The following is a 26,932-nucleotide window of genomic DNA, read 5'->3' as shown; positions in this document are numbered from 1 at the left end:
TTATTACATATCATATAACTCTTCCAGATGGCGCTAAGGGTATTTGATACGTAATTATATTTCTTATCTTTCTATATAATACAATAATTCGTTTTTCAATAACTCCCACGTTAATATTTGACGCAATTCTATTTTGATATATTTATTTCTTATCTAAAATAGTAGTAAAAACTATGAATCGACGAATTTTTCTGAAAAATGTGTTACCAAGGCAAAATATGACAGCCAAATGTTTATCATTTATACAAGAAAAACCATTATTAATAAAATATATTTGGTGGATGAATAATAAACAATACTCATAAATTACAATTATAATCTTACTCATATAGAAATGAGTTATCTATTTACTTAGGTCTTGAATTGATATTTCTCAGAAATGATAACTATTTCTTCGCAAAATGGACCCTGCTTCATTTCAAACTGTTATTATATATTTTTGAAATGATAAAGTTTTTCTCCTTCCGCTTTTATCTTGCTGGAACATCCGTTGGATAAACTGAAATTTTAATACGACTCAGTTCTTAGCAAGGTTTTTAAAATTACAGATTTGTAAATTCAACAATGCCGCCCAGTTTTATACGTATTTTTTGTTATTTAGGAATTTTCAGTGAAATATTTTTAGTTCCGGTTTTTTCGAGTATAATAAGTAAGTGGCTATTATCAAAATTTGAAAATTGTGTTTTAAATATTTTGTTTTAATCATAAATATTAATAATTTCATTATTAATACGTGAATAAGTATAAAAGGCGATAATAATAATTACATAAAAATTGCAACCCTTTATAGCTTGTCCTAAAATTCATCTTGAAAATGGTACTGTAAAGAGAAGAAATAGAGGAAAAGTGGTACGGTTTTTCTGTTTACGAGGCTATTTATTAGCTGGAGAAAGATACAGTACATGTATCCGTGGGAAATGGGATCCGGAACCTCCCAGATGTGTTCGTAAGTATACAAAAATTAAATAATATGAATTTAACATCAAATAAATCATATATTTTATATATAAATGGAACCATTTCGATTATTTTCTAACCTCAATTTCTGATTAATATTTTCATTTGATAAAAGAAAATTTGTTAAAGAATAAATAATTTGACAGATGACATATTAACAAGTGAAATGAGGGACTGGCCTAATTTTCCAACAACTTTCAATTAGAATTTCAAGTTCTGAAACTTTTCCCTATATTTTTGATGTAATATCTTCATTTCTCCAAAATTTTTGTTAAACATTATTTAACTTAAACAATTTTCACAATTCAAATTATTATTTTCAAACAAAATTCCAAATACTTCAAAACGTCAATATTATTAATAAATCTCGTGGCGCCATCTTCTGGAAAATTACCTAACGTTTTATAGTATTCTTCCCTTTACTGAATATTCAACTACGATTATAAAGAGATAAATATTTATATACTTTATATACATGAATAAAGTAAAAAGAACCTAAAATATGTTCTTAGATATATATGAAGAGTTTTTATGTAGCAATTTTCAAAACAAAATTATTTTTAAATTGAGGTCCAACTTGTAAAGCTGTCAATCAAAAACCTGGTATCGAAAATCTTCTAATCTATCCAACACACAGTGGCGCCGTTCAACATTTTTTTTGTAAAGCTGGGTATAAGTTAAATGGAGCACGTGATGTTTATTGTGATGGCGATAAATGGAGTGATAATATGCCAACGTGTTTAGGTAAGTATTGTTTTATCTTACGTATAAAATATTCGAAATAATTTTGGACTGCGCCATCTACATTCTAAACTGAGAACCAACAGGTTAGTTAAAAAAATTTGCTCGTAATTAATTTATAGAGGTGAGATAATAGATTGTTTGAAGAACTGTTAGTGATGCGAGTGGAAATGTCCACCTTTACTTGTGTAGATGAGTTTTGTTTTTCCCAATAACGGTTTAGAAAGATAAATTAATGAATTTTCAGCTGTAAATGAGAAACCTAAATTAAGTTGTGATTTTGAAACGACCGATTTATGTGGTTGGACACATGATTTGAATCATGATTTCGATTGGCGAAGAGAAAATTTCAAAACTCCGAGCGGAAATATAGGTACAGGACCAAGTTTCGATCATACAAAAGGTCCAGGTCAAAATGGTAAGAAAATAATTCACCAAATTTTTCTAATGAATAAAATAAAATGTTAATTTTGAAAATAGGTTATTACATGTACATTGAATCATCGTCTAGAACGGAAAACGATACGGCGAGATTGATTTCCCCCGTATATGATACTATAAACGAAGAAATTTGTTTCGAATTTTATTATCACATGTATGGCGCTACTATCGGCACTTTACGTGTTTATTTGAAAACAATTAATCAAAGTTGGAATTTACAACCGGATTCGGCGTTTTTCGTCAAAAAAGGAAATCAAGGAAACATATGGTATCGAAGTTATCACTATTTGGGAAATATAACGAATTATTTTCAGGTGAATATACCTTAAATACCTTATAAAAAAGGTGTCAATGACCTTATTTGTTGTTTTAAACACTGTTGCAAGATTTAATATTGTCAAAATCCCATAATTGTCACGAAACTTTTCGTTTTTGTGTTTTTTGGTTTTTAATTAAAATTTTATAGACAACTATTCATTATTTTAGGACATATATTAATTATTATTCTATTTACAACATTATTATTATTTATTTTATTTTGATTTATCATATAATTTTATTTAAGCAGCCCGAAAAAAGTTACAACATGGCAACGCTGTATATGAATGACCGTCTCGAGTATAGCATTCTAAACAATAATATCGGTGTTGTCAAATTTAATCTTTTCTAGTTCCTGGAAGCGTGTTAAAATTTCTTATTTTTGTGTTTTCATATTTATTTTTTTAACATTTTATAACTAATGAATAATTATTCTAGTATAAATATTTAATAATTATAATATCGAATCGTTGTTATTATTTTCTATTGATAGGAAACAAAGAATACAATATAGTATTTTTTCAATAATAAGAAAAACGTAACAACGTGACAACGTTGTAAAACATCTGTCATATCTTTTTAAAGCTATCGTAAATTTTATGACATTGGAATGAATGTATTACGCGCTGTTTTATAATATCCTACTATTGTTTTAAATAATTTAAATAATTAATCTTTATATTATTAATTCAGATAGTAATAGAAGGTATTAGAGGAAATGGTTACGTAAGTGATATAGCTATAGACGACGTTAAAATAATTCCTGGTTGTACAGCCGAAGACGAGACAACTACCATATTGTAAGTTTCCCTCTATCGACAAACATGTTTTCTTCATTTTTATCACTGTTTGTGTAAACTCATGTTTCAGAGACACAAGTACTTACAACGAATTATTTCCGACAATTGACAGTTGTGAGAATCGATGTGATCAAAAAGAAAACGAATCGAGTAGTTTCTATCATTTGAGATGTGATTGCGATCAAGATTGTGGCGATAACAACAGATGTTGTCCGGATTTCTTTGATTTTTGTTCAGGTACTTTATCGTCATCCATTTTTATTATCGTTCTATCTCTTTCTTTCTAAAGCGTTCAACGCAAATTCAAAATTATTTGTATATAAAATAGAGTTGGATCAGTTATTTCTAGCAGGTTTGTAACGTACAACTTTAACTAAACTGTCAGCTATAAACATCAACTGAGGAGTGTTTAATATTGTGAACAATAGAATCAGGACACGCGGTGACGTCATCTATATAACCTAAAAGCGCTAAATTTAATTCGGTTCCAGTTTAAACTAGTTAAAAATGCAAAGAAGAATCAGGTCACGTTTTAACGTCATCTATATAACCTAAAAACGCGAAATTTACTTCAGTTTCAATTTAAAATATTTAAAAATGCGAATAAAAGAATCAGGACACGCGGTGACGTCATGTATATAACCTAAAAATGCAAAAATTTTTGACATCCAACATTCGTAGGTTATTTTTTTCTGTTTGATTTTCTAGGAATTTCTGACGATGGGGAAACCTCGACGACAGATGTCTTAACAACAGAAATTCATACAACTAAAGCATTGTTGCCAAATAGGCATGTCGCAACAACGGTATTAGTAAATAAATCCACCACTGTATATTTATTTCCCACTACAAAACCTACAAAAAAACTTACGACATATATCCCAAAAATTCCGAAAACCACAAAAAAAATTACAACTTATATACCTAAAATGCCGAGACCCACTGTATATCTGAAAACTCCTACGCCTCCGGTGATATTCAGAAAAACAACGTCGACTCGAAAACCTCCCTCTACAAAGTCTACAACGTATATTCCTGTTAAAACTGTGCCGCCAACTCCCACTAAGCAATCAGTAACTTTGGATATCGTCGACGTCGTCGATTCCGAAGTGAACGACGAGATCGACGTCCCGAAACCGACGAATAACGACGAACCCCTTTACGAGGGTATAAGCGTGTCGAAAGAATACATGTCGGACGAAATCGAAAACGGCGACGATGCTCCTTTCACCAGCCACTTCGACGAATCTCACAAACTCTTCAGTCAAGTACAAGAAAAACAACCGAATACTCATTTAGTTATTATCTCGGTCGGTATATGCGCCGCTATAATTGTAACTAGTGCGTTAGTTTTCGTTGCCGTCAAAAGATATCGCTCGTCGAGAAGAATAATTCATTCGTCGAACGGCGAAAGTCAAAGTGACGTCAGATATTTAACAAGCGATGACATTCTCGATCTATCTATAGCTAACAATTATGAAGAATTATTGTTAAGTTAATTGATAGCTCTGTATTTTTATTTCAACTATTATTAGCTAATAATAAAATAAAAATTTTATCTTGAAACGTTTTTGTTTTATTCACGACCTCTATTCTTTGTTCGAGAAACTATTTAAAAGAATTTACATGTAGTTTGTATAGATGTCAGGATTATCTTGCCGATTTTTAATTGACATTTGACACGATACATTAGTGTTACGTCATCTTGTAAATATGGACGACGTGTAACTTTTACGATTTATTCTCTTTCTATTAGTAGTTTTAAATTGATATGAAAATGAGTGACAGCGCGAATATCAAATCGAACTCAGCTCAAAATGAACCAGCCATGAAGGGATGGTTGTTTAAATGGACTAATTATTTGAAAGGTTATCAAAGAAGGTGGTTTGTTCTACAAAATGGACTTCTGTCATATTACAGGTTTGTTTATTATTATAAAAATATAAGATAGTAATTTAGTAGTTACTAGTTACTTAACAGCTTCGTAAATGTTTATTAATTAATTTGATAGGTGATAAAAAATAAACGTTATTATGTTCAAATATATTCAATCAAACGATGTTTTCGTCATTTATATGTTTATTTCAAAACTGTGTTATCTCAATAATTTGGGATCAATAATTCATTATAAAGTTTCAACATTCACTTTCACTAATTTGTTGTCTATTACTTTTTGAAAACTAGGGAGTTTTAAAATGCTTTAGTCAATACCCATTAATGATATTTTTTCAAACATTATATGATTCAAAATAATTTTGGTATGCAATGTAGATAATATTATCAGGATTATAAAACTCAATAACCATAAGGCAGATCTATAATACATATGGTAAAAAAGTAAATGTAACTTTGATAATGTTTGAAAATAAGGGAAAGTTGTATCACTTAGAGTGTTTTAAATAATAAGTGAATAAATGTCTCATAATAACACTTTTACATCCAAAAAATCTTATTTTATTCCAAGAAAACCTTACAATATAAAATATTTGAATTCAACTGCTATCCATACCTGAAAATTAACTTACAAAAGATCAAGTAAAAAAAGAGAAATTGCAATCATATACAAACAGAATGATATATTTTTGACCTGTGAGGATTGCAAGAAATATAGAAACAGAAGAAGGGACAAAAAATTATAAATATAATCAGTTATCTGACAAATAACACACAGTAGGGTATATATTATGGATATAAAGAGGAAATTACCATTTAGAAATAAACAAAACCCCTTACAGTGAAGGGCTGTCGACCAGGCGGAGCCCTATCACCCCTACTCTACTAATTGCTAGTGGACTAGTTAGCAGAGGTGGTAGTAAGGGGCAAGCATGAAGGTATATCTGTCCGGATGCAAAAGGAACTAAACACAATGAAAAACTGGGGTGATGACAAGCAATTCTCCATCAACTGTAAATATAATATTTTTCAATAAAACAAAACATCTAGAAGTTATCCTGGATATAACACACCTCGAAAAGGTAATTGTAGAAGCCAGTGTGGCTATATGGACCTGTCAAAAGCTTGTTGGCAAAATGGTATTCTGGATGTACCAAACGGTCATCAAACCCATGATCACACAGTGCTTGTTTGGTGATCGAAAACAGAACAAACAATACTTCAGGAAAAACTGGAAGAAAAACTATGAGAATCAAAAGCTAATCTGTCCAAGTATTACAATAGCAATGTCAACCTGCCCTACTACAGCCTTAGAGAATGATGAGTGTTTAAAATTATAAGAATAATCAGTCATCCGACAAATAACACACAGTATATATTATTGATATAAAGTACTGATAAGAGGAAGAAGTAACCTTGGCACTTGATGGCCTCTTTGAACAATTGGACTCGACAAACTGTTTGAATTTAATACAAAGTGGCCTCTTTTTCTAATGCTGTATATTTTGGCATTAACAATTTTTTTAGGCATCCACTTTCTTTGATTGTGGCCAAACCATCTCAACCTCCAGGCTTTTCATGTTTTCTTTGTCTAACATATCATCAATTTCTCCATTATTTTGGATTTTCCAGTCTGCATCGTTCATTCTAATTCCTTGATATATTCTTCAGATAGTTTTTCTCTCAAAAATTTTTGTGTCATCACCCAACATTTACTGCCATAAGTTACCATTTTCAATTTCTTTCTTCTTGTTATTAGTTTGTTTTTTTCTTTTAATATTTCTCCTAGATATATTTATGGACACTTTTACCATCTATTATTAAATCTTTTGCTCTCCTACAATCATCTGATGCCGATATATTCATAAATACAGTATAAGATTCATTAATAACTGGGCCGAGCTCTTCACATTTTATTTCTACATCTTTGAGAACTTCTATCGGTCATTTTTCATTTATAACATTAATATCCTTCTGGTTAAAGAAAATACAAGCTACAAAGCGATACTAGTGTATCCAAAGGGTCCTAATTATTCAGGACAACAATTTTTAGTGAAAAAAGAACATAATAGATTCTTTCTAGGATCAATAAGGGTTCTCTGGAATTAACAAGGGAGTTTATTGTGAAAATTTGCTCTAATACCACAAGTTTTTAGTATAAATTGCCTCAATTTAACATTAATATCTTTCTGGTTAAAGAAAATACAAGGTACAAAGCGATACTACTGTATCCAAAGGGTCCTAATTAATCAGGACAGCAATTTTTAGTGAAAAAAGAACATAATAGATTCTTTCTAGGATCAATAAGGGTTCTCTGGAATTAACAAGGGAGTTTATTGTGAAAATTTGCTTTCGGCAAGTTTTTAGTATAAATCGCCTCAATTTAACATTAATATCTTTCTGGTTAAAGAAAATACAAGGTACAATGCAATAACAGTAATTATATCCCCATTTCAACATTATTTTCAAATTTTTAGTTTTCCTTCAAATGTAAAAAAGTTTCGTTTTTTCAAATAGATCATCCTGTATGTTTTATTTTTTGTTTTTAAAACATATAAGACTAATTCTAGATTTCTTGTACAAACCTGATTCTTTATATTATTTTGATTTTTTTCTGGCAGTTGTGACGTTTGAACTACCAGTAGTTCTAATGTTACAAACTGTAGTTACTAATATTGGCCTTAGAGGGAGTTGTTGATACAAACAAATTACTAATTTGTTTAATTATTTTTGTCTACACCTTCTAATCAGGAGATATTACATACTAGTCGCCCTGTTGTCAGATTTTCATATATTTAAAAATTCCTTTCGAGTATATTGTTTAAGATCGATAGTTAATTAGAAATTAATTATTTAGCTTTAATAAACACTAAAAAATTGTGTAAATGTAGTGAGGGAACGTATCTAAATAAATTAATATGTTTTGAGGTTAAGTAAGTTGATTACTTTCGATAAAAAAATGCTGGCGATTTATTCTGAGAACGTTATTTTTAAATTATCAGTTGAATACGATTAACACAAATTAAATTTCTCATATTGGGTGTATTACTAGTAAAATTTCATATTTTGTCAAATTTATGGGGTATACAAAGATATAAATCAATTAGGGATTGTAGTAGAGCAGAAATAAATGAAAACCTAACATTTTAAAATAAGAAAAAACGGTATTTATTGCAAATTACGTATGTATCAATAATTCTCTTTTACGTGGGTGAGCATAAAAATATCGAAGGTCATACATGAAATTAATTAGTAATTACATCGAGTTTAAAGGTGAGCTTATAAATAATTACGCATAATTACTAAGTTTTAGTATGTTTTTGATATCATATATTATTTATCAGTAATTATATAGTTATCATAACATACTTTTCATGTTTCTGTATTGTTACAAAGTCTGATTGATGGTTATTTAATGATCAAAATGGCGTAGATATCACGTTAACTAAAATATAAATCATTTCTCGAATATATAAATATTATCGTGTTAAAATCACCTAGTTAAATCAAAGATATTTTTAATAATAGAATTGAATATTGGATACTGACCAGAAGATATCGTAAACATAGTAGGAATTTGCCAAAAAAATGTATTTATAATGCTCATTATAACGTGTAAATATTGTCTCCAAATGTAGTTTTCAATATAATTACACAATAATCAAAATTTAACAACTCATTTACGTTTTTAGTTCACGATTTTTCCGTTTATCACTATTTACTAAGAAATTACTTATTTAAAACGATAAAAGAAACACTCGTGAAAGATTCTTCGTTCACATCTCAAAGATATTGATATCTGAACACTTTTTTAAACTTCTTCAATACTTATTGATTGAATATTATTAAATAAAGATAGGAATTTATTTTTTTTTTCACGGATTTTATTATTACATGAATATTTTCAAATATATGATTGATAATAGCAACAAAATAAACATTGATTGAAGATTCTTCGATAACCGCCATTTTTTTCACTTGGTAACAACTTCACACCTTTGCAAAGATATTTCAATTCCACTTTTTTGCTTCTTTCCCGTATATTTATTGAATATGGAATAATAAAAATAGTTATTTAAATCTTTTTATGCAATTTGTTCTTATTACATGAATATTTGTAAATATATTAGTGATCATAAGAAGAAAATAAACTGATGACCGCCATGTTTTGATATGGCAACAACTTCATAGCGTTCCAAAGATATTTGAACTTCACTGTTCTGCTACTTTCACGTATATCAATTAAATATTTATTTATTTTATTTAGTTTTCTCTTATTAGGAATATTTTTAAATATATTTGCAATGATAAATCTCACCGGTATTATTCTTAACCTAAATGACAAGTGTCACAATCACGCAAGGTTAACGTCCTAATTGTACGTTCGGTTATTGATATTAAAGATAAAAAATTTATTTTATTTCGTATCAGCACTGAAATTAAATTTTGTTTAGAGAAACAAAAATTATTAGAATATAATATCAGAAGATATGCTGGACAAAATAAAATATTTTAACATATTGTTTATATGTTGTGCAGGGCCGAAAACAATGGCGGCGTACCTACTTTGACAATAAGAAGACGTAGGAGATTCCGACAAGGGTAAGTAGGAATATATAAGGCCCTGCACAACATTATCCTCATTTTGTCGGTGTGATCGTGTTGATTTATACGTTTTCGTTTACTTTTTTTTTTTTCGATTCTGTCTAACATTGAAAATTAATGGGAAATTAGAAAACAAAATAATTGCGTCGTTAGATACAAAATGGCGTAACTCACGAAAACAGCATAAGAACCGTTTTTTTTATTTATAAATTATCATTAATAAAAAAATTTATCAACAAATTTTTATTCAATTAATTCGGTTGTATACTAGTGACTATATTGTCTATTAATCGTATTTGCTTAATTTATTTATAAATTTCGTTGATTCTAAATCTTATATTTTTGTACATATTCATTACGTTGTTATAGAGAATATTTTAACGGTTGTAATTAGGTCGAAACGTCTTTTAGACTAGAACACGTAATTAAGTGGGCTAGCATCAACATGCATATTTCCAAAACGCACTGGTTCGGTATTAAAACGAATTTGCAACCATCCGTTGACCAATCGGAGTCTTGTACTTAAAAAATTTACGTTGGCTGCACTGAAAGTTCAATTTCAACCAATCAAATCCGAGTGAACTGACATTTGGAGAATGTGTCAGTCTAAAGTCGAAGTTACAATGAAAAAATTGTAATCAGATTATCAGATGAATCATTCGGGAGAAGATGTTTCAATTAATTTAAAATAAGTTCGTAAAACGCAAGCCAAATTATATAAAAATTGAGGTTAGAAAGTACCTTTCAACTCTCGGTTGGCACTTTAAACTGAAATTTCGTTACGGTTGAATCAACCACCCGTTCGACTCCTGAATCTCGATGTTCGGTCAACCGGATTTTATAAAACCGACCCTTAGTAGGGCTGCTCTGGAATCTTCTACGAGCTTGAATTCAGTCAACCGCTGACTGAATCAAAAAACTAAAATAATAAATTTTTCGTAATAACAAAAGAAAAAATACATTTAAATCATCAATTTTTATATGATACGAGGTCTGGTTATTAAATAACGAGACTGCTTGCCTAGAAGGGTGGGGTAAAAAACTAGTAGTGCGTTGGGTATGTAGATATATTGTCTATGCAAGGTTCCAAAACACGTTTCCTTCCGTCACTATTATAGTATTTGTGCAATAGCGGTTTAAAACGAAATTATTTTTTTTTTCTCGAGCTGAAAACCATGTGTGACGAAATTTCTCGTTAAATTGAAAAAAAAACTCCGACTGAGTGCTATAAATTGTTGCAAGAAGTCTATGTGGACAATTCTCTATGTCGTTAGAGTGTTTTTGAGTGATGTAAACGCTTTAGTGAGAGCACTGAAGATGACCAGTGCCCAGGTCCCCCTGTGACCGTTTCAACTCCGGAAATAGTGACCAAAATCAAACAAATTGTGCGTGCAGAAAAATTTTACACGTGACAAAAGTCTATGCGAAGCTGGTGCCAAAAAATCTGACTCCCGATCAAAAAAGATCTGCTTTGAAATGGACCCGATTTGAGTCGATAGAAGCGGTAAAGCAAAAAATAGCAAAGCTCCTAAAGCTACATCACCAAAGAAGACTTCCAGCACTGCTTCGATCAGTCTCGTTATTTAATAGCCAGACCTTGTAATAAAGGGGGAAAAAACGTAAATTTTCTTAAACGTTTTTATAGAAATCAAGCTGAAATGGCGCACACTTGTCGCGGTAGTATATCTCTTCATGGTGCCTTGATCTATACGGTAGACGCGTGTACATTTGTTATTTCGAATGGTGGTACCCAAACGTTTCACATAAAGGCAGCATCCGAAGTAGAAAGGCAGCAATGGGTGACCGCTCTGGAATTGGCGAAAGCCAAAGCTATGTAAGTAAAAATTCAAAAAATAGAAATCGTTCGTCGGTATTTTGAGGTTAAAATTGTCAATTTATTCCCTTTTATTTGGAGGTTATGTACTTCATAGTAGCATTATGGACATTGAGAAACCGATCAGACGCTTCGGCTTGAACCCTATGATGTCAATAGGCTTTCTCAAGTGTTTGAGTGCCGGGCACTCACAAACGACGTCATCTTCAATTTCATCCTTTTCCATGTAGCACCAACAATCCAGATTATCCGTGATTTCAATTAAATTAGCAGAGATGCAGTCTTAAATGACAGTCGTTACTAGTCGGATTTTGCGATTATTTAGTTGTTTGGTGTCAGACGCACGAGGTTCCGAGGCCCGTCGGTGGGCCTTTTTTCCATTCCACAAGTATCTCTCGTCCGCATTCCATTGCAGCGACTTCGAAGACGGTAGCGAAGTTTCGTTTACAATGTCCAACGTCCTCTGGCCAAGCCATTCCTCCTGGAGCTGTGTGTGTACCAAGTGGTTTCCTTATTCATCGATCTACTACTCCCGATCTGTGATGTGTGCCTCCGAATCCTTATTCTTAAGGTTTTAGGCGTCTTTTAGTCGAAATTATTGGACATTTACCTCTTGCCTGCGTCCAGATTTTCGCACGGCCGGTTGTTACAGCCTGCAGTGCTTTTCGGATGTTCAATTTGTATGGTGTCCTTATTGAGGTTAGGTAGTCCGTTTAAATAGTTATGAGAAGCTTTTGACACGTAATTGTGGCGATTTTTATACTAATTAGGTACGTTTTCTACTATAGTAGAAATATGGAATCTGAGGAGGACGAAGAAATAGACGATTCCAGTGATTTTGAAGACTGGTCTGGTGTAGTTAGGAAATTAGAATCGCAATTGAATGATCTACAAACGTGTAGCGACGTTTTGGCTAAACATTGGAAAAATTTGGCCAAATCTTTAGGTGAAATGGAAACTAACCCGGATCCGGAATCGTTACAAGGAAAAAGTAAGGAAGTTTGCGAAAGGGCTACTTTATTTAGGATCGCATCGAATGCTATGGTTAATGTAAGTCGATTATTTCAAATTAATATTAAAAAAAAAAAAATTTTTATTCGTCGGAATTTGTTTAAACCAGTTTTTAGTACTTTTTATTGTACGAAACCTTTTCTATTTTTTTATTCGTAATCATTCAAATACAAACAATGTTAATTATAAAACATTTTTTTTTTAATATACTTTGTTACTTTGTTTCTAATTAAAAAAGATTCGATTTCGATATGCCTTAAAATGTTTTTACTATTTTCTTATTGCCCCTCGTATAATAATTCATCGATCAATTCGGTTTTGATTGTGCTCTCGTAACTGTTTTTTATGTCGAAGTGCGATTTGATTTTTTTCAGTCTTGCGGTGATTATTTGAAATCATCTCAAAGTCATGGACATAAATTAATGAGAGCGTTACAGCACGAAAAAGAACAGAGAATACGTTTGCAAGAAATGGTGGAAACACTTGCTCAGCAACATTCTAAATTGGAACGGGCCGCGAACGCTCATTCGCAAATTCCGGCCGGTAAGTGCAATTTTCATACACTCCTCGTAGAAAATTGTTATTTTGAAAAAAAGTTGTTAGTAATTGAAATTTTGGTACACTCCCGGTAGAACTTTTTCTTTTTGTTATTTTTTAAAGGAAATTACTGGAAACTCAAATTTTTATCCACACCTGGTAGATATTTTTCTTCATGTAAAAAAATTTCTAGTAATTAAAATATTTTCATGTACACCTCGTAGAGTTTTGAAAAAAAAATTCGGGTGATTTGAATTTTCATAAACACCTTGTAGAATTTTTTCTTTACTTTGAAGAAAATTGTTGGTAATTGAAATTTTTATATACACCTGGTATAAATTTTTCCGATACATTCTAAAACTCGTAACGTCACTTCAATTCCACAGTCGAAAAGAAAACTGAATGTCATAAAACTTCGAAATGGCTTCGTTTTTATTCCGAGTGGAAACTGGTGTCATTTTTTTTTGCATTGATATGATTTCGTTAGTGGAAATATTGACATTTGGAGTACACTTCTGGTGTAAATCTCGATCGTGTAATTGACTTTCGAAATACTATAAATAATCTTGTTACTACTTGAACGTTTTAATTTTTAAAATTATGCATTCCCATCGAATTATCTCACTAAATAAAATCATTATCATACATCGTATTAATAATTGAATGTATATAGTTTAATATAATTTGCCAATTAAATTTATCTATGAATCAAATGATTATTTTAATTCACGTCCCGTGTAGTAGTAGCCACTACCAAAAACTGAAAACTATCTCTTTTTATTGGCAGAGCATACACGGTCAATAATACTGACAGTATCGAAAAATATTGTCAGTAATACTGATCGTGTAATCCGAGGTATTGAAGTACTGAAGAGGGTACTGAAGATTGATGCTTCAATCCATTCATTCCTCAGTTCTGGTCGCCGAGTAGTGGGGATACTGACAGTAATAATGACCGTGTGGCCGGGTTTGCTTCATTCTTCAGTAATGAGGCGGGTTTAGGTTGTGAAAACACGTGCCATCTAATTGATGAAATCTTGGAGTTCGACGTTGGTTTGCTTTTTGTAGAGTTGCCGTTTATTTTCTCTGAAAACGTGAAGCCTGCTTATTTTCTTACGAATTTAAGTTAAATTACGTTATTTAAATTAAGTTAAATTAAGTTTAATTACGATAAATTTATCTTCCTCAGTTATTAAATTGTGCAAAAACTCGTGCATCCAAAGTAAGTACAAGATTATTTTTAAAATACTGTGAATTTAACCCTCTGGGTACCACGGTCCTCATGAAAGTCAAGTACCACAGGGGTCCTTTTTGGACCCCAAATATTTTTTTCCATTTTAAATCTTGGGTTATTGAATAGGAAGTTGAAACTTGGTACTTTCACATGTTTTTGAATGCTAATAATGAATTTTACCTTCAAGTTTACTCATCTTTTAACTTATGCCCAAAAATAAATAAAAGGTGCAACTTGTTTTTTCTTGTATTTTCTGAAGAAACAATATTTTAAAACGGAGTTTACAAAGGTCATACAGCAGAGAAAGTTAAATTCTCGTAAAAGTGTTGGGTCCCAAAAGGACCCCATGGTACTCGGAGGGTTAATAACGAAAATATTAATCATAACTTCATTTACATTTTGTTAAATAATTTGCAGATGGAGGATAATATGGACGAAGATCTTAAATTATTTATTCATACTTTTGAATCCATGCCCGAATTGTGGAGCTCCACAGATCCAAATTACATGAAAAAAAATAAAAGGATGGAAGCCTTAAATAAATTATTGCCTTTGTACAAAAAAATAAAACCTAACGCGGAAATTTCCGATGTCAGGAAAAAAATAAATACATTAAGATCAAATTTTCGAAAAGAACTTAAGAAAATTGAATCTTCGAAAAGGTGAGAATATATACCAACATTTTGATTTTCTTAGTAAAATTTTATTTAGGCATTAGGTATAGTTGTTTTTATAATAATTATATAAAAAAGAAAATATGAAATGAATTTATTATGTTATTAAAGGTCTGGATGTGGTACCGAAGACATTTACACTCCGTCGTCATGGGTATTTTATGCTCTTCAATTTCTTGATAAAATCGAGCAGCCATTCGAAACCCACTCGTCGATTGATGTGGAAAACGAGGAAGAGGAACAGGTATGATTTTGATTGTTTGGTTTTTACCATAAATTTCAGTATTAAATTTTTTGAAATAAAAAATTAACATTTGCAAAAGTATTATGACAAATTATTATGTAAGATTAAAATATGTACAATATTTATCCCTTGTGGATTTTGCGTCGCTTGCATTCCTACTATGTTCTTCACGAAGACTAGCCCCTACATCTATGCTTTCAATTTCGTTTTGTGCACTAAAGTTTAGAGATTCCTTTTTTAAGTAATTATGCAGATAGCAGCATGCTAGTGTAATTTTTGTTGCTTTGTCAGGACCAAGATTTATTGGCTTTTGAAACACACCAAATCTTGATGCGAGAATGCCAAAGGCATTTTCGACTACACATCGAGCTGTGGACAGTCGTTTATTGAAAGTATCTTGCTCCTTTGTACATTTTTTTTGAGGGTATGGTTTCATAAGGTTGCAGTGCAAAGCAAAGGCCTCATCTGCCACAAAAACGTAAGGAAAATAATCCTCTGAACCTGGTAACTTTGTGGGAGGTGGAATATGCAATTGCTTTTTTAGAAACAAATCCCAAAATTTTGTATAAAAGAGGACCCCACCGTCGGAGATCCTACCATTAGCTCCTACATCCACCATTATAAATTCCTTATTTGCATTGACCAATGCCATTAAAACAATGCTAAAGTGTCCTTTATAATTATAATACAGAGAGGAGGTATTAGCCGGTTTTTTTATGGCGATATGCTTTCCATCAAGAGCTCCGAGACAAGTAGGAAAGTGGCAGTTCTTGCTGAATTCTGCTGCAGTTAATAACCATTCCTCTTCTGTTAAGGGAAGCTGTAAAAAAAAAAATATTTTTTAAATAATAATAAGATTGTTATTATTAGTAGTAATAAAAATTTGCTGTAATTAGTTACAAAGAATGTCAATCATTTTTAAAGCATGAAATATGAACATCGAGGAATTTTTTAACTCTTGTTTTATTTTTTAGGCTCAAGAAACTACAAACATAATTCCAGAGGACGATGTTATCACTCAGCCTTCGACTTCAATAAATTACAACAGAAAATCCAAAAAACAAAAAAAATGTAATAAACAATCAGATTTGCTGAATTTAGCGTGTGAGTACCTGACCAAGGAAAAAGAAGGAGATTACAATCTTAACTTAGCGAAAGTTTGGGCTACAAAATTGCAAAATTTGGATGCGTCCCAAAAAATACTTGCCGAAAAGGCCATAAACGACATTTTATTTGAGGCTACAATGGGGAATCTGCATCACAACTCCGTTAAAATCAACGAGCCGCAATCTTCCTGCCTCCATTCATCAAATCCTTCCCAAATACTGAACGGAACCCTTCCTAGTCCAGTCCATGTCCCTTCTACCACCACCACTTCCCCCCAAAAAATTATGATTTTAAACAATAATAACAATTATGATCCAATCGATGATAACGGCATTTCATCAAAAAATAACTTGAAGGACTACTATCATACATTTTCTGAATAAAATAAAATTTTGTAAAGTGTATAAATGCCTATACATACTAATAAAATATTTTACTAATTGAATTTTTTTGTTCAACTTACCTTGATATAATCTCGAAGCACATAGATGAGAGTTTCACATGTTTCAATTATCATTGAACTAATTGCTGCTGGGGAAATCAATGCTGAGAACTTGAGGTCAGCAAAATTTCTTCCTGTCGCCAGGTATCGCAAAGTAACAGCGAGTCGCTCTTTTGGACTGATACTTTGTCTCATATTAGTGTCTTGCTTTTTAATATGAGGTGAAACCATGTCCAATAAAGTTAAAAACGTTGTTTCACTCATTCGAAAATAATTTTTGAAATCTGCAGGATTTTTAACTACTATTTCATTCAATAGGTTTAAATGGGTGTACCTGTCTCTTTCCAACAGCCAATCCTTAACCCATATTCTTCTTTTTTTTCTTTTTTTTACAACAGCAGAAGCTATAACTATTGCCAAACAGGCTCTATCCATGTTAAGTTATCTACTAAAGGATGGAAAGCGGGAACTGACGAATAATATTGACAGTAATAATGACCGTGTGAATTAAACGAACATCAGTAATACTTTCAGTAATAATGATCGTGTAATCACAGAAAATACTGAAGAAGGGCACCTTCAGTACTTTTATCAATACCTACTGTCAGTTTTATTGACCGTGTATGCTCTGCTTTACTGTTATAATTAATAAACGAAAATAATCATTACTAACGAAAAGTAAACTGACCTTGTTAATACCTGATTACGTAATTGTTTCGTTAAATCACATCATAATTTCAAATATTCATGCTTCTAGTCCCGTGAGTTATTAAAAATATGAAACTGTTTTTTCACTTTGAAACAGCGTGTCGTCATTATACATTCGATAACAGATATAATAATAAGAAATTGATGGGTTAGTTAGTTCGTGAACTGATACGTTGACTAATAGCACGAGTATTTTACGAGTCATAATTTTGCCGTTATCTATTATGTTAAAATAGTATAAAACACATCCGATAATTATTTTTTAAAGAAATAATATGAAAAAACTATTGAAACGAAATGAAATCGAGAAAATCAGTAAGTTTAATCAGCAATAAAAATTCTAACCTCAAAAACTGTTAATGTATTTGTAATAATTATAGTAGCTATCCATGAATTTCGTTTCTAACCTAACTTTTTTTAATCAAAATTCGAAGTAACAAACTACATATTCGTTTCAGTAAATGCAACTAATAACGAAGACGAGGATGATAACGAATTTTATGATGCTTTAGCAGAAGGTGGTTGTTCACCTGGACATGTTACAGATAATGACGAACATTTTACATTAAATATTCGAACTGGGACAGGTCATAGACGTAATAGCTCTGATAGTTCGAGTGAGACTGAAGAGACACAAACTAAACAGGTTAGATGTTAAATTTTACTTGTTATATTACATTTTAAAAGTTTCTTTTAAATTTTGATCAACTTTTTTGTTTTTATTTTGTATTTTCATGTTGTATTTCTAATATTGATGGCATTTATCCATAATATTACGATTTAAAAGTTTCTTCTTGATTTAAATCAACTTTTTTATCTTTACTTTACATTTTCAAGTTGTATTTATCATATTGATGGCATTTATTCATAATAACAAGTTTTAAAAGTTTCTTTTCAGTTTTGATGAACTTTTTTTTTCTTTATTTTGTATTTTCAACTTTCATTCATCATATCGATGGTATTCTCATAATATCACGTTGTTTCAGTTTTAATGAACTTTTTTTGTTTTTATTTAACATTTTCAAGATGTATTTATTATACGAAGCCATTTATCCATAGTGATAAGCGAATTTAATTGAAAGTTTATTGTTATTAATACACTGATAAAATTAACCAAAATGTTAGTTTGAGTAGCAATAAGAGATAAATATTTTAGCATACAACAATTATTTAAAAGATTTAGATAATATGATATATAGATTAATAAGTAAGTTGTGTTCAAAAGTTAAAAACATGAAGGTAACATTTGGGTTTAGGTTAAAAATAAGATTCATTGAGTGAAACGATTCCAGGTAGTAGTAGTAACCGGTAAACACAACAACATAAGACGACCAGAGACTCCTAGTGGTTCATCTGCAAATGCTTCTCCTAAATCGAACAGTAGTAAACGCCAAAGGCGTACCAGGATTCCAGATAAGCCAAATTATCCTCTCAATTTGTGGAGCATCATGAAAAATTGTATAGGAAAAGATTTATCTAAAATACCGATGCCGGTCAATTTCAACGAACCTCTTTCGATGATGCAACGTATTACTGAAGATTTTGAATATGCAGATATACTTGACATAGCAGCAAAGTGAGTTTTTCATTTATTTTCATTTTATTGTCTTTATTGTACAGGTAATTCATCTTTAATTAAAAATTAAAATTGTTTTAGTACTTCTGAAACAATTAAAATAAATTTTCAGTAATTGTTTGTTATGCAGATGTTTGGATCCTTCGTCGATTAAAATTTTTTTATTATTATCAGTTTTTTATGCTTGTTAATAAATTTCCCATAGTTGCTTTATTGCTATTTTCTCAATTTTATTTCTTCTATTGCTCTCAATCATGTTCTCTGGATTTTCCACACGTTCTAGTTGTTTTCTTATTCTTTTCTCACTTATCTTTCCTCTATCTGTTTCAATTTTAGGTTTTATATTTGTATTACGTCCCTGCTTTTATTTTTCTAGTTTTATTTTCCTTTTTCCTTATAAATCTAATCTTTATCTTCATTTTTATATCTTTCTGCACCTTTCATCATTCTGTGTCATTAAATCTCTGCCATTTCTCTCGTTTTTTCCATTTTTTCTTGCAATTCTTTCCCTTTGTCCTTTCTACCTTTTTGAAGTGGTTCTTACACACTCTTTTACTTTCCAATTACCGTTTCTAGTCATCCATGCATGTCCCAGTCAATTGATTACCAGAGATTTAATTTTCTTCAGAACACTTCTGATTTCAAATTTGAAATTTTTTTTGAAAACTATACCATTATTTGACAGATCATTTTATGAATATTGAAGTCTCCCAAATTTATGAATTTTTTCTAAAGACTAGTTTTCTTCAATTTTGTTCTTCAATCCCGATATTTGAGTATAATTTGTATATGTTTTCATAAGAATACAGTGTCTATCAAAAGTTATAAATTATTTTCACTGCATACTGAAGGTTTAGACACGTAGAAGTTTTTATTAATAATTCTCTTTCACTTTTATTATTAATTTTCAAGAAATATGTACATCTTGATCTTTTAGTACCACCAAAGTCTCATTTGTACATATTTTCATGCGAATACAGTGTCTATCGAAACATAAAAACTTTTATAACGATTATTTTCAAAATATAAAAATATTAAAAGTTTCTCTAATTATTACATAAACTTGTGTTCCTCAAGGGAGTTTTATCTTATTGTTTCCTATCACTAATTCCACTTCCTTGAAGTATATCAACACGTGGGAGGACGATGTCGTTATACGAGGGGTGTAAAATAAATTTGAAATCCATTTTGTTTCAAATAAAAATAAGTAATAAAAGAGAAACGACAACAAATTGTAGATTGTTTTGAATTTACTGAACGAAACGTCGCATTTTAAAATATTTTCCAAACTTTTAAATTTAATTGATTGTTTTAATACTTACAAATATTTACAGAACATTTATTTACACTATAAACTATTTTTATAGCGGGATAAATATATATTTTTTATTTTATTCGATAAAGTTGTTGACTATTATAATTACAGGAAATTTGTTGAAAAAATATTTTTTTTTTATTGGTAAATCCACATTTATTAAAATTAATATTTGATTAATTATTGATAAGGTAAACAAAAATGAGCATACACTGTAAAATTACCACCATAATTCACAATATAATCAACACGGAAATTAAAAATTAATGTGACTAAATACGGTCCTGTACTTTTACATTACCGGCTACTATACCTTATATGTATTTACATCACTTGTCAATGTCAGATTTCTTAGTAAAAGTAAACAATCAACAGGACCGGATTGAGTCCAATAAAATGTTCATAATCAAATTGGGTCGAATAGGGGGGAAAGATAGGGGGAATATATAAGGAAATTAGTGTTTATTAAAAATTTTTGTAGATGTAGTGATCCTTGCGAACAGTTGGCGTACGTAGCAGCTTTTACTATATCTGCTTACGCTACGACTAGTATAAGAACCGGTAAACCTTTCAATCCTTTATTGGGGGAAACTTACGAATGCGACCGTACTGATGATCTGGGCTGGAGAATTATCAATGAGCAAGTTTCTCATCATCCCCCGATGGTAGCTCAATATTGCGAAGGGAAGAATTGGGTGTGTTTCCAGGAGTTTACGATGACTTCGAAATTTAGGGGAAAATATTTACAAGTTAGTGAAATTTTTATTTTGTTAGGAAACGCTTGAATAATATCAATATTTTTCTAATTAACGAATATTTTAATTTTTTTGTATATTTTTTTAATTTTTATTCAATTTTCATTTTTTTTCCTGATTATATGTAATTTTTTTTTTTTAATGAAAATTTGCGAGAAAATTTAGAAAACTCGTATTTTTTCTTCAGAAACATTCAGGATAATTTTATTGCTGAAATTCTTATATTTCCATTTTTCATAATTTTTTGAGTATCGTCATAAATTTCGGAATTTTTTGTTATTTTATTAAAAATTTTTCACATCATTTTTTCGATTTTATCGATTTGTTTTATCATTTTGAAACATTAAGAAAATGCAGAAAATTTAGAATAATTTGGTTTTTTTTTTAAATTATCGCCAAGTGCAAAATCTTTATTTTACAATTTTTTAACATTTTAAGTGATTTTTTTGATTACTTAAAAATTGAAAAGGGAAAAATTTTGAAAAATCTGAATTTTTCGAAAAAATCTGCATAATTAAAAAAAATTGTCAAAATTTGTATTTCCCCTTTTTTTGATTTTATCTTATTTTTTATCATTTTCAAACATTGAGAAATTGTGGAAAATTTTGAATTTGATTTTTTTTATTTCATGGACTTTTCTAGAATTTCCTTATTTTTAAAATTGGCACAAAGATACAACAATTTTATATTTTTAGGATTTTTTAAATATTTTCAGTAAATTTTTTGATTTAGTTGGAAAAATGAAATGCGAAAAAATTTGAAAAACCTTTTTTTTTTTCTTGAATTTTTTCAAGTTTTTCCAAAAATCTTCAGCGTTAAAAAACTGCAAATTGTAAAAAATTTTCCATATTTGAATTTCTCATACATTTTTTTCGGATTTTTTTCGATTTTATCGTATTTTTGGATTAGGTTCATCATTATTTTTAAACATGGAAAACATTTTGTTTCCATTTTTTACATTTCGTCGAGTTATCCAGAATTTTCTAATTTTTAAAATTTGCGAAAATCAATAATAATTGTAAATTTTGTATTTTTACGATTTTTTAAATTTACACTTTTAGTTTTTTTGATTTCGTTGAAAAAATTTGAAAAAACATTATTTTTTCTTGAATTTTTTCTAATTTAAAAAAAAACCTCAGCGTTAAAAAACTGCAAAATGTAAAAAATTTTCCATATTTGAATTTCTCATACATTTTTTTCGGATTTTTTTCGATTTTATCGTATTTTTGGATTAGGTTCATCATTATTTTCAAACATGGAAAACATTTTGTTTCCATTTTTTACATTTCGTCGAGTTATCCAGAATTTTCTAATTTTTAAAAATTGCGAAAATCAATAATAATTGTAAATTTTGTATTTTTACGATTTTTTAAATTTTCAGTTTTAGTTTTTTTGATTTCGTTGAAAAAATTTGAAAAAACATTATTTTTTCTTGAATTTTTTCTAATTTAAAAAAAATCTTCAGCGTTAAAAAACTGCAAATTGTAAAAAATTTTCCATATTTGAATTTCTCATACATTTTTTTCGGATTTTTTTCGATTTTATCGTATTTTTGGATTAGGTTCATCATTATTTTTAAACATGGAAAACATTTTGTTTCCATTTTTTACATTTCGTCGAGTTATCCAGAATTTTCTAATTTTTAAAATTTGCGAAAATCAATAATAATTGTAAATTTTGTATTTTTACGATTTTTTAAATTTTCACATTTAGTTTTTTTGATTTCGTTGAAAAAATTTGAAAAAACATTATTTTTTCTTGAATTTTTTCTAATTTAAAAAAAATCTTCAGCGTTAAAAAACTGCAAAATGTAAAAAATTTTCCATATTTGAATTTCTCATACATTTTTTTCGGATTTTTTTCGATTTTATCGTATTTTTGGATTAGGTTCATCATTATTTTTAAACATGGAAAACATTTTGTTTCCATTTTTTACATTTCGTCGAGTTATCCATAATTTTCTATTTTTTAAAATTTGCGAAAATCAATAATAATTGTAAATTTTGTATTTTTACGATTTTTTAAATTTTCACATTTAGTTTTTTTGATTTCGTTGAAAAAATTTGAAAAAACTTTTTTTTTAAATTTTTTCTAATTTAAAAAAAAATCTTTATGATGCAAGAAATTTTCAAAATTTGTATTACCAAACATTTCTTTCCGATTTTATTGAATGTTTTATCATTCATTGAAGAAAAAATATCACATCGAATTTTTCAAATGTTTTTGCTTTTCAGAAATTTTTGAATTTCGACATAGGCTTTTTCCAATTTTTAAAACATTTCAATAACATTTAAAATTTTCACTCAAAATACTTCACATTTTCAAAAATTTTCGAAAAATCAGGATATTTAAAAATTTTATATTTATTCAATTTTTATTTCATTCAATTTTTCACAATTATTCAACATCATAATACAACGAAAAGTGAAAAAACTTGTTTTTCCGAAATTTTTTAAACAAAATCGAATTTTTCAGAATTCTTTTTTAAATTTTAATAAAACTCTTCATTATAAAACTACGAAACATGAGAAAAATAAATATACCGTTCAAAATTACGTTTTTTTTTTTCACAGATTATTCCATTAGGAACAGCGCAATTAGAATTCAAAGATAAACACAAATATTCATGGAGAAAAGTTACCACCACAATTCACAATATCATAGTGGGAAAATTATGGGTCGACCAACACGGTAATAATATTATCCGAATCCAATCCGGTCCTGTTTTATGTTTACATTATCGACTACCGTACACCAAACGCGTTTACGTCACTTGTCAACGTCAATTTCCATAGGAAACGTAAACAAACAACAGGATCGGACCGACTCGATTACAATTTTTATTAGTAACTATGAAATGAATCGATTTGATTTGAACAGGTGATATGGAAATAATAGGAAAGGATGCCGCCGAAGGTATAAAGTGCGTACTGAAATACATACCTTACTCGTATTTCACCAGGGATTCCCAGAGGCGGGTTAAAGGTGTGGTAATGGACGGTGAAGGTAGCGTTAAATGGATAGTCAACGGTACGTGGGACGATCAAGTTGAAATAGCCCCCGTAACGGGTAACACCGGTACGAATGGTAATCCTGTATACGAAACCGGTCCCTCGATAATAGCTTGGAAACGTAGACCGCCCCCGCCGGAATCCGAAAAGTTAGTATGGCTGTATTTTGATTTATTTGGTTTATTTATTCAATTTTGTTGTTTGTAGGTTTTATAATTTTACGGTTTTGGCTGCTCAGTTGAATGAACCGGAAGAAGGTGTGGCTCCGACAGATTCGAGATTGAGACCGGATCAGAGACTCATGGAGGAAGGTTTATGGGATGAATCTAATAAGGAGAAGATTCGTTTGGAGGAGAAACAGAGAGCCGCGAGGAGACAACGGGAATCTGAGGCGGAATTGGCTGCGGCGGAAGGTATTTTCATTTATTTTCTTTTGCATGAAAAATTTTCAAAAAATTTGAATTTTCCCTAATTTTTTTCGAATTTCATTTATTTTCAGAAAATTTATTTATATTGTGTGTGTTGATATATAAATTTCATATATTTTTTCCTGAAAAATTTTTAAAAATTAGAATTTTTTTGAAATATTCAATAAATTTTCACACTTTTTTTTTAGATTTTCGCTTTCATTATTTTTAGAGAGAATAGCAAGGAAGGAAAAAATTTTCAAATCATTAATTATAGTATTTTTCTGGATTTACTCATTTTTACAAAATTGCCTTTGCCCCTTGAATTATTTCAGGTTTTTTGAAAATTTTTTGATTATTTTCAATAAAACTTTTCAAGAATTTTATCATTTTTAAAAATATTATAAATACAAGAAAACTTTTCTATGAATTTTTCCTAGAATGAATGAATTTTTTCATTTTCGAAAAGTTAGGAAAATTTTTGTGAAAATTCCGAAATTCGAAAAAAAATGAAATAATTGTATTTTTCCAATTTTTAAAGAATTTAAAAAAAAACAAAAACTTTTCCATCGCATTTTTCCAACAATTGTTATTTCCAAAAATAGTTGAAATGTTTAAAATTTTCTATTGATTTTATATTAATTTTTCAGAAAATGTCCAATTCCAGGAAATTTTTCAGTTTTCGAATTATTTCCTAGAAAACTTTTTGAAAAATGAAAAAAAGGGAAAACTTTTCCATTATCAAAATAATACCAGATTTTCCCTATAATTTTGTTTATTTTCAATGAATTGCAAACATTTCTCCACTTTTCTTTAATTTCTCAGAAAATCTGAAATTCCAGCAAATTTTTCAGTTTTTAAATCATTTTAAGATTTCTCATCAAATATCTTTTAGAATGTTCCAACATGTTTTTATTTCCTGAAAATTGCGGAATTCAAAATACTTTTCCAGAATTTTCTCAATTCAATGATCGATTTATTTGAATTTTCACAGAAAATTCTAGGAATCCTACTTTTCCGATTTTCTTATCAGTTCTCTTAGCATTTTCCAGAGTTTTCTCATTTCCGAAAGATTGTAGAATGCAAAAAAACTACTACTTTTGAATAATTGTAGAATTTTCCAAATAATCGGAATGTAAAAACAATTTTAGGCTTTTTTTATTTTTTTTTTACAATCTTCGAAAATTTCATAATTTTTCAACAATCTTGTTCCAAACATTCCTTGTTTATATTTTAGGTTTCATTTTATCAATATAATTGGAGTTTTCTAAATTTCATCGTTTTAGTTTCAAACACCACCAACATTGAATAATGTACATTCTATAGTTAATTTATTATAATTTTTTTTAGATCACACTGTACACATTTTTAATTGTGTTTCAATTACAGGTCGTCCTTACACACCTTACAAACCCGTATGGTTCGATCAAACCCAAGAAGACGATTCTGGTATAATGCACCACGTCTACAAAGGTACCTATTGGGATTGCAAAGCCAACCAAGACTGGTCCTCATGCCCCGATATATTTTAGTTTAAAAACTCCACCCCCCAGCCATTCCTATGATAGCCAATCGAATTTTCGACTGTATTTAATTATGTCTCAAAAACAGTTTTTTTTTTCTCTATTATTCCTTTTAGTAATACGGCTAATAAATAAAAAAAGTACAGAGGTTAATGGTAATAAATAAATAAAGTCTTACAAAGTGGTTCGTTAACGCGGTGTACTAATTCCAAGAATTATGTCAGTTTTTTTAATGTAAATAAGACACTTTCCCCCTCTCTTTTTTGTATATATATATATATTTTTTTTTGGACAAATCATCTTCAAAATATACAGCTTTTCCTAATATGTGATAATGTAAATATATTTGCTTATACAGTTGACGAAAATCGTTTTATTTCTTCCCGTACAATCATAAAATACACCGAGAACGCTTTTAATCAACGAAACGTACCTATACCAACAAAACAAAACTTTTCATTTGTAGATTATTTCATTGGGTATTCGCTATGGGTAAAGTAGACCCATTTTGACGAGATCGGTCATTAAAAAAGAAGAATTCCAGTTATAGAACCAAATCTAAATAATAAAAGTGTAAGCGAAATCGTTACTCTTGTATTAGTAGTTATTTCATCATAGAACACACCGGGAACGTTCTTTTTCACTTCTTTAATCAACGAAACGTGCCTATACCAACAAATCTCTTCTCATTCATAGATTATTTCTTTGGGTATTCGCGTTCTATAACAACCATAGATGAAGATGGTGGGCGCGTTTTAACAATATATTAAAAAATAATAATCGCAGTTAGAGAAATTAA

General features: G+C 29.7%; 4 protein-coding genes across 5 annotated transcripts in view; 3 read left to right on the top strand and 1 right to left on the bottom strand.

The window, feature by feature from the left end:
• LOC130894451 (uncharacterized) overlaps nt 1-16,836 on the top strand; it is a 692,198-nt gene extending 675,362 nt beyond the window's left edge. The window contains exons 2-5 of the mRNA XM_057801308.1: nt 13,885-14,359; nt 14,789-15,033; nt 15,157-15,289; nt 16,264-16,836. Of these exons, the coding sequence (XP_057657291.1) occupies nt 14,789-15,033; nt 15,157-15,289; nt 16,264-16,779 (894 nt within the window). The 5' untranslated portion in view covers nt 13,885-14,359 and the 3' untranslated portion in view covers nt 16,780-16,836. The remainder of the gene's footprint in view (nt 1-13,884; nt 14,360-14,788; nt 15,034-15,156; nt 15,290-16,263) is intronic.
• Nucleotides 327-4,823, top strand: LOC130894437 (uncharacterized). The gene is made up of 8 exons (XM_057801289.1): nt 327-649; nt 791-946; nt 1,528-1,701; nt 1,946-2,116; nt 2,179-2,453; nt 3,151-3,257; nt 3,328-3,494; nt 3,966-4,823. Exons 1-8 carry the CDS (start codon nt 565-567, stop codon nt 4,754-4,756), a joined length of 1,926 nt encoding a protein of 641 aa, XP_057657272.1. The 5' UTR covers nt 327-564; the 3' UTR covers nt 4,757-4,823.
• LOC130894436 (oxysterol-binding protein 1) lies at nt 4,925-26,218 on the top strand. 2 transcript variants are annotated; one of them, XM_057801287.1, is made up of 12 exons: nt 4,925-5,177; nt 9,690-9,752; nt 11,401-11,589; nt 12,378-12,639; nt 12,975-13,143; nt 18,005-18,192; nt 18,839-19,122; nt 20,919-21,186; nt 23,766-23,883; nt 24,073-24,352; nt 24,411-24,616; nt 26,000-26,218. In XM_057801287.1, the coding sequence occupies exons 1-12, from the start codon at nt 5,029-5,031 to the stop codon at nt 26,140-26,142; spliced, it is 2,319 nt and encodes a 772-aa protein (XP_057657270.1). In that variant the 5' UTR covers nt 4,925-5,028; the 3' UTR covers nt 26,143-26,218. The 2 variants fall into 2 exon arrangements, with proteins under 2 accessions (XP_057657270.1, XP_057657271.1); XM_057801288.1 differs by lacking the exon at nt 9,690-9,752.
• Nucleotides 15,053-17,473, bottom strand: LOC130894449 (putative nuclease HARBI1). Its single transcript, XM_057801304.1, has 2 exons — nt 16,860-17,473; nt 15,053-16,109 (listed from the first exon to the last, which is right to left on the bottom strand). The coding sequence occupies exons 1-2, from the start codon at nt 17,271-17,273 to the stop codon at nt 15,384-15,386; spliced, it is 1,140 nt and encodes a 379-aa protein (XP_057657287.1). The 5' UTR covers nt 17,274-17,473; the 3' UTR covers nt 15,053-15,383.
• Nucleotides 26,219-26,932: the final 714 nt, after the last annotated feature.

This window comes from Diorhabda carinulata, chromosome 5 (assembly GCF_026250575.1).
Source record: "Diorhabda carinulata isolate Delta chromosome 5, icDioCari1.1, whole genome shotgun sequence".
In the NCBI taxonomy this organism is placed as follows: Eukaryota; Metazoa; Arthropoda; class Insecta; order Coleoptera; family Chrysomelidae; genus Diorhabda; species Diorhabda carinulata.
The sequence above is the reverse complement of the archived record's forward strand: the minus strand, read 5'-3'. Positions and strand labels throughout refer to the sequence as shown.

Coding starts and splice junctions, on each gene's coding strand:
- LOC130894436 (XM_057801287.1), top strand. CDS start 5,029: ATGAAAATGAGTGACAGCGCGAATATCAAATCGAACTCAGCTCAAAAT. Junction 5,178..9,689: donor GGACTTCTGTCATATTACAG/GTTTGTTTATTA, acceptor TATGTTGTGCAG/GGCCGAAAACAATGGCGGCG. Junction 24,353..24,410: donor CCCCCGCCGGAATCCGAAAA/GTTAGTATGGCT, acceptor TGTTGTTTGTAG/GTTTTATAATTTTACGGTTT.
- LOC130894449 (XM_057801304.1), bottom strand. CDS start 17,273: ATGGATAGAGCCTGTTTGGCAATAGTTATAGCTTCTGCTGTTGTAAAA. Junction 16,110..16,859: donor TGCTTCGAGATTATATCAAG/GTAAGTTGAACA, acceptor TTTTTTTTACAG/CTTCCCTTAACAGAAGAGGA.
- LOC130894437 (XM_057801289.1), top strand. CDS start 565: ATGCCGCCCAGTTTTATACGTATTTTTTGTTATTTAGGAATTTTCAGT. Junction 2,454..3,150: donor ATATAACGAATTATTTTCAG/GTGAATATACCT, acceptor TTATTAATTCAG/ATAGTAATAGAAGGTATTAG. Junction 3,258..3,327: donor GACGAGACAACTACCATATT/GTAAGTTTCCCT, acceptor CTCATGTTTCAG/AGACACAAGTACTTACAACG.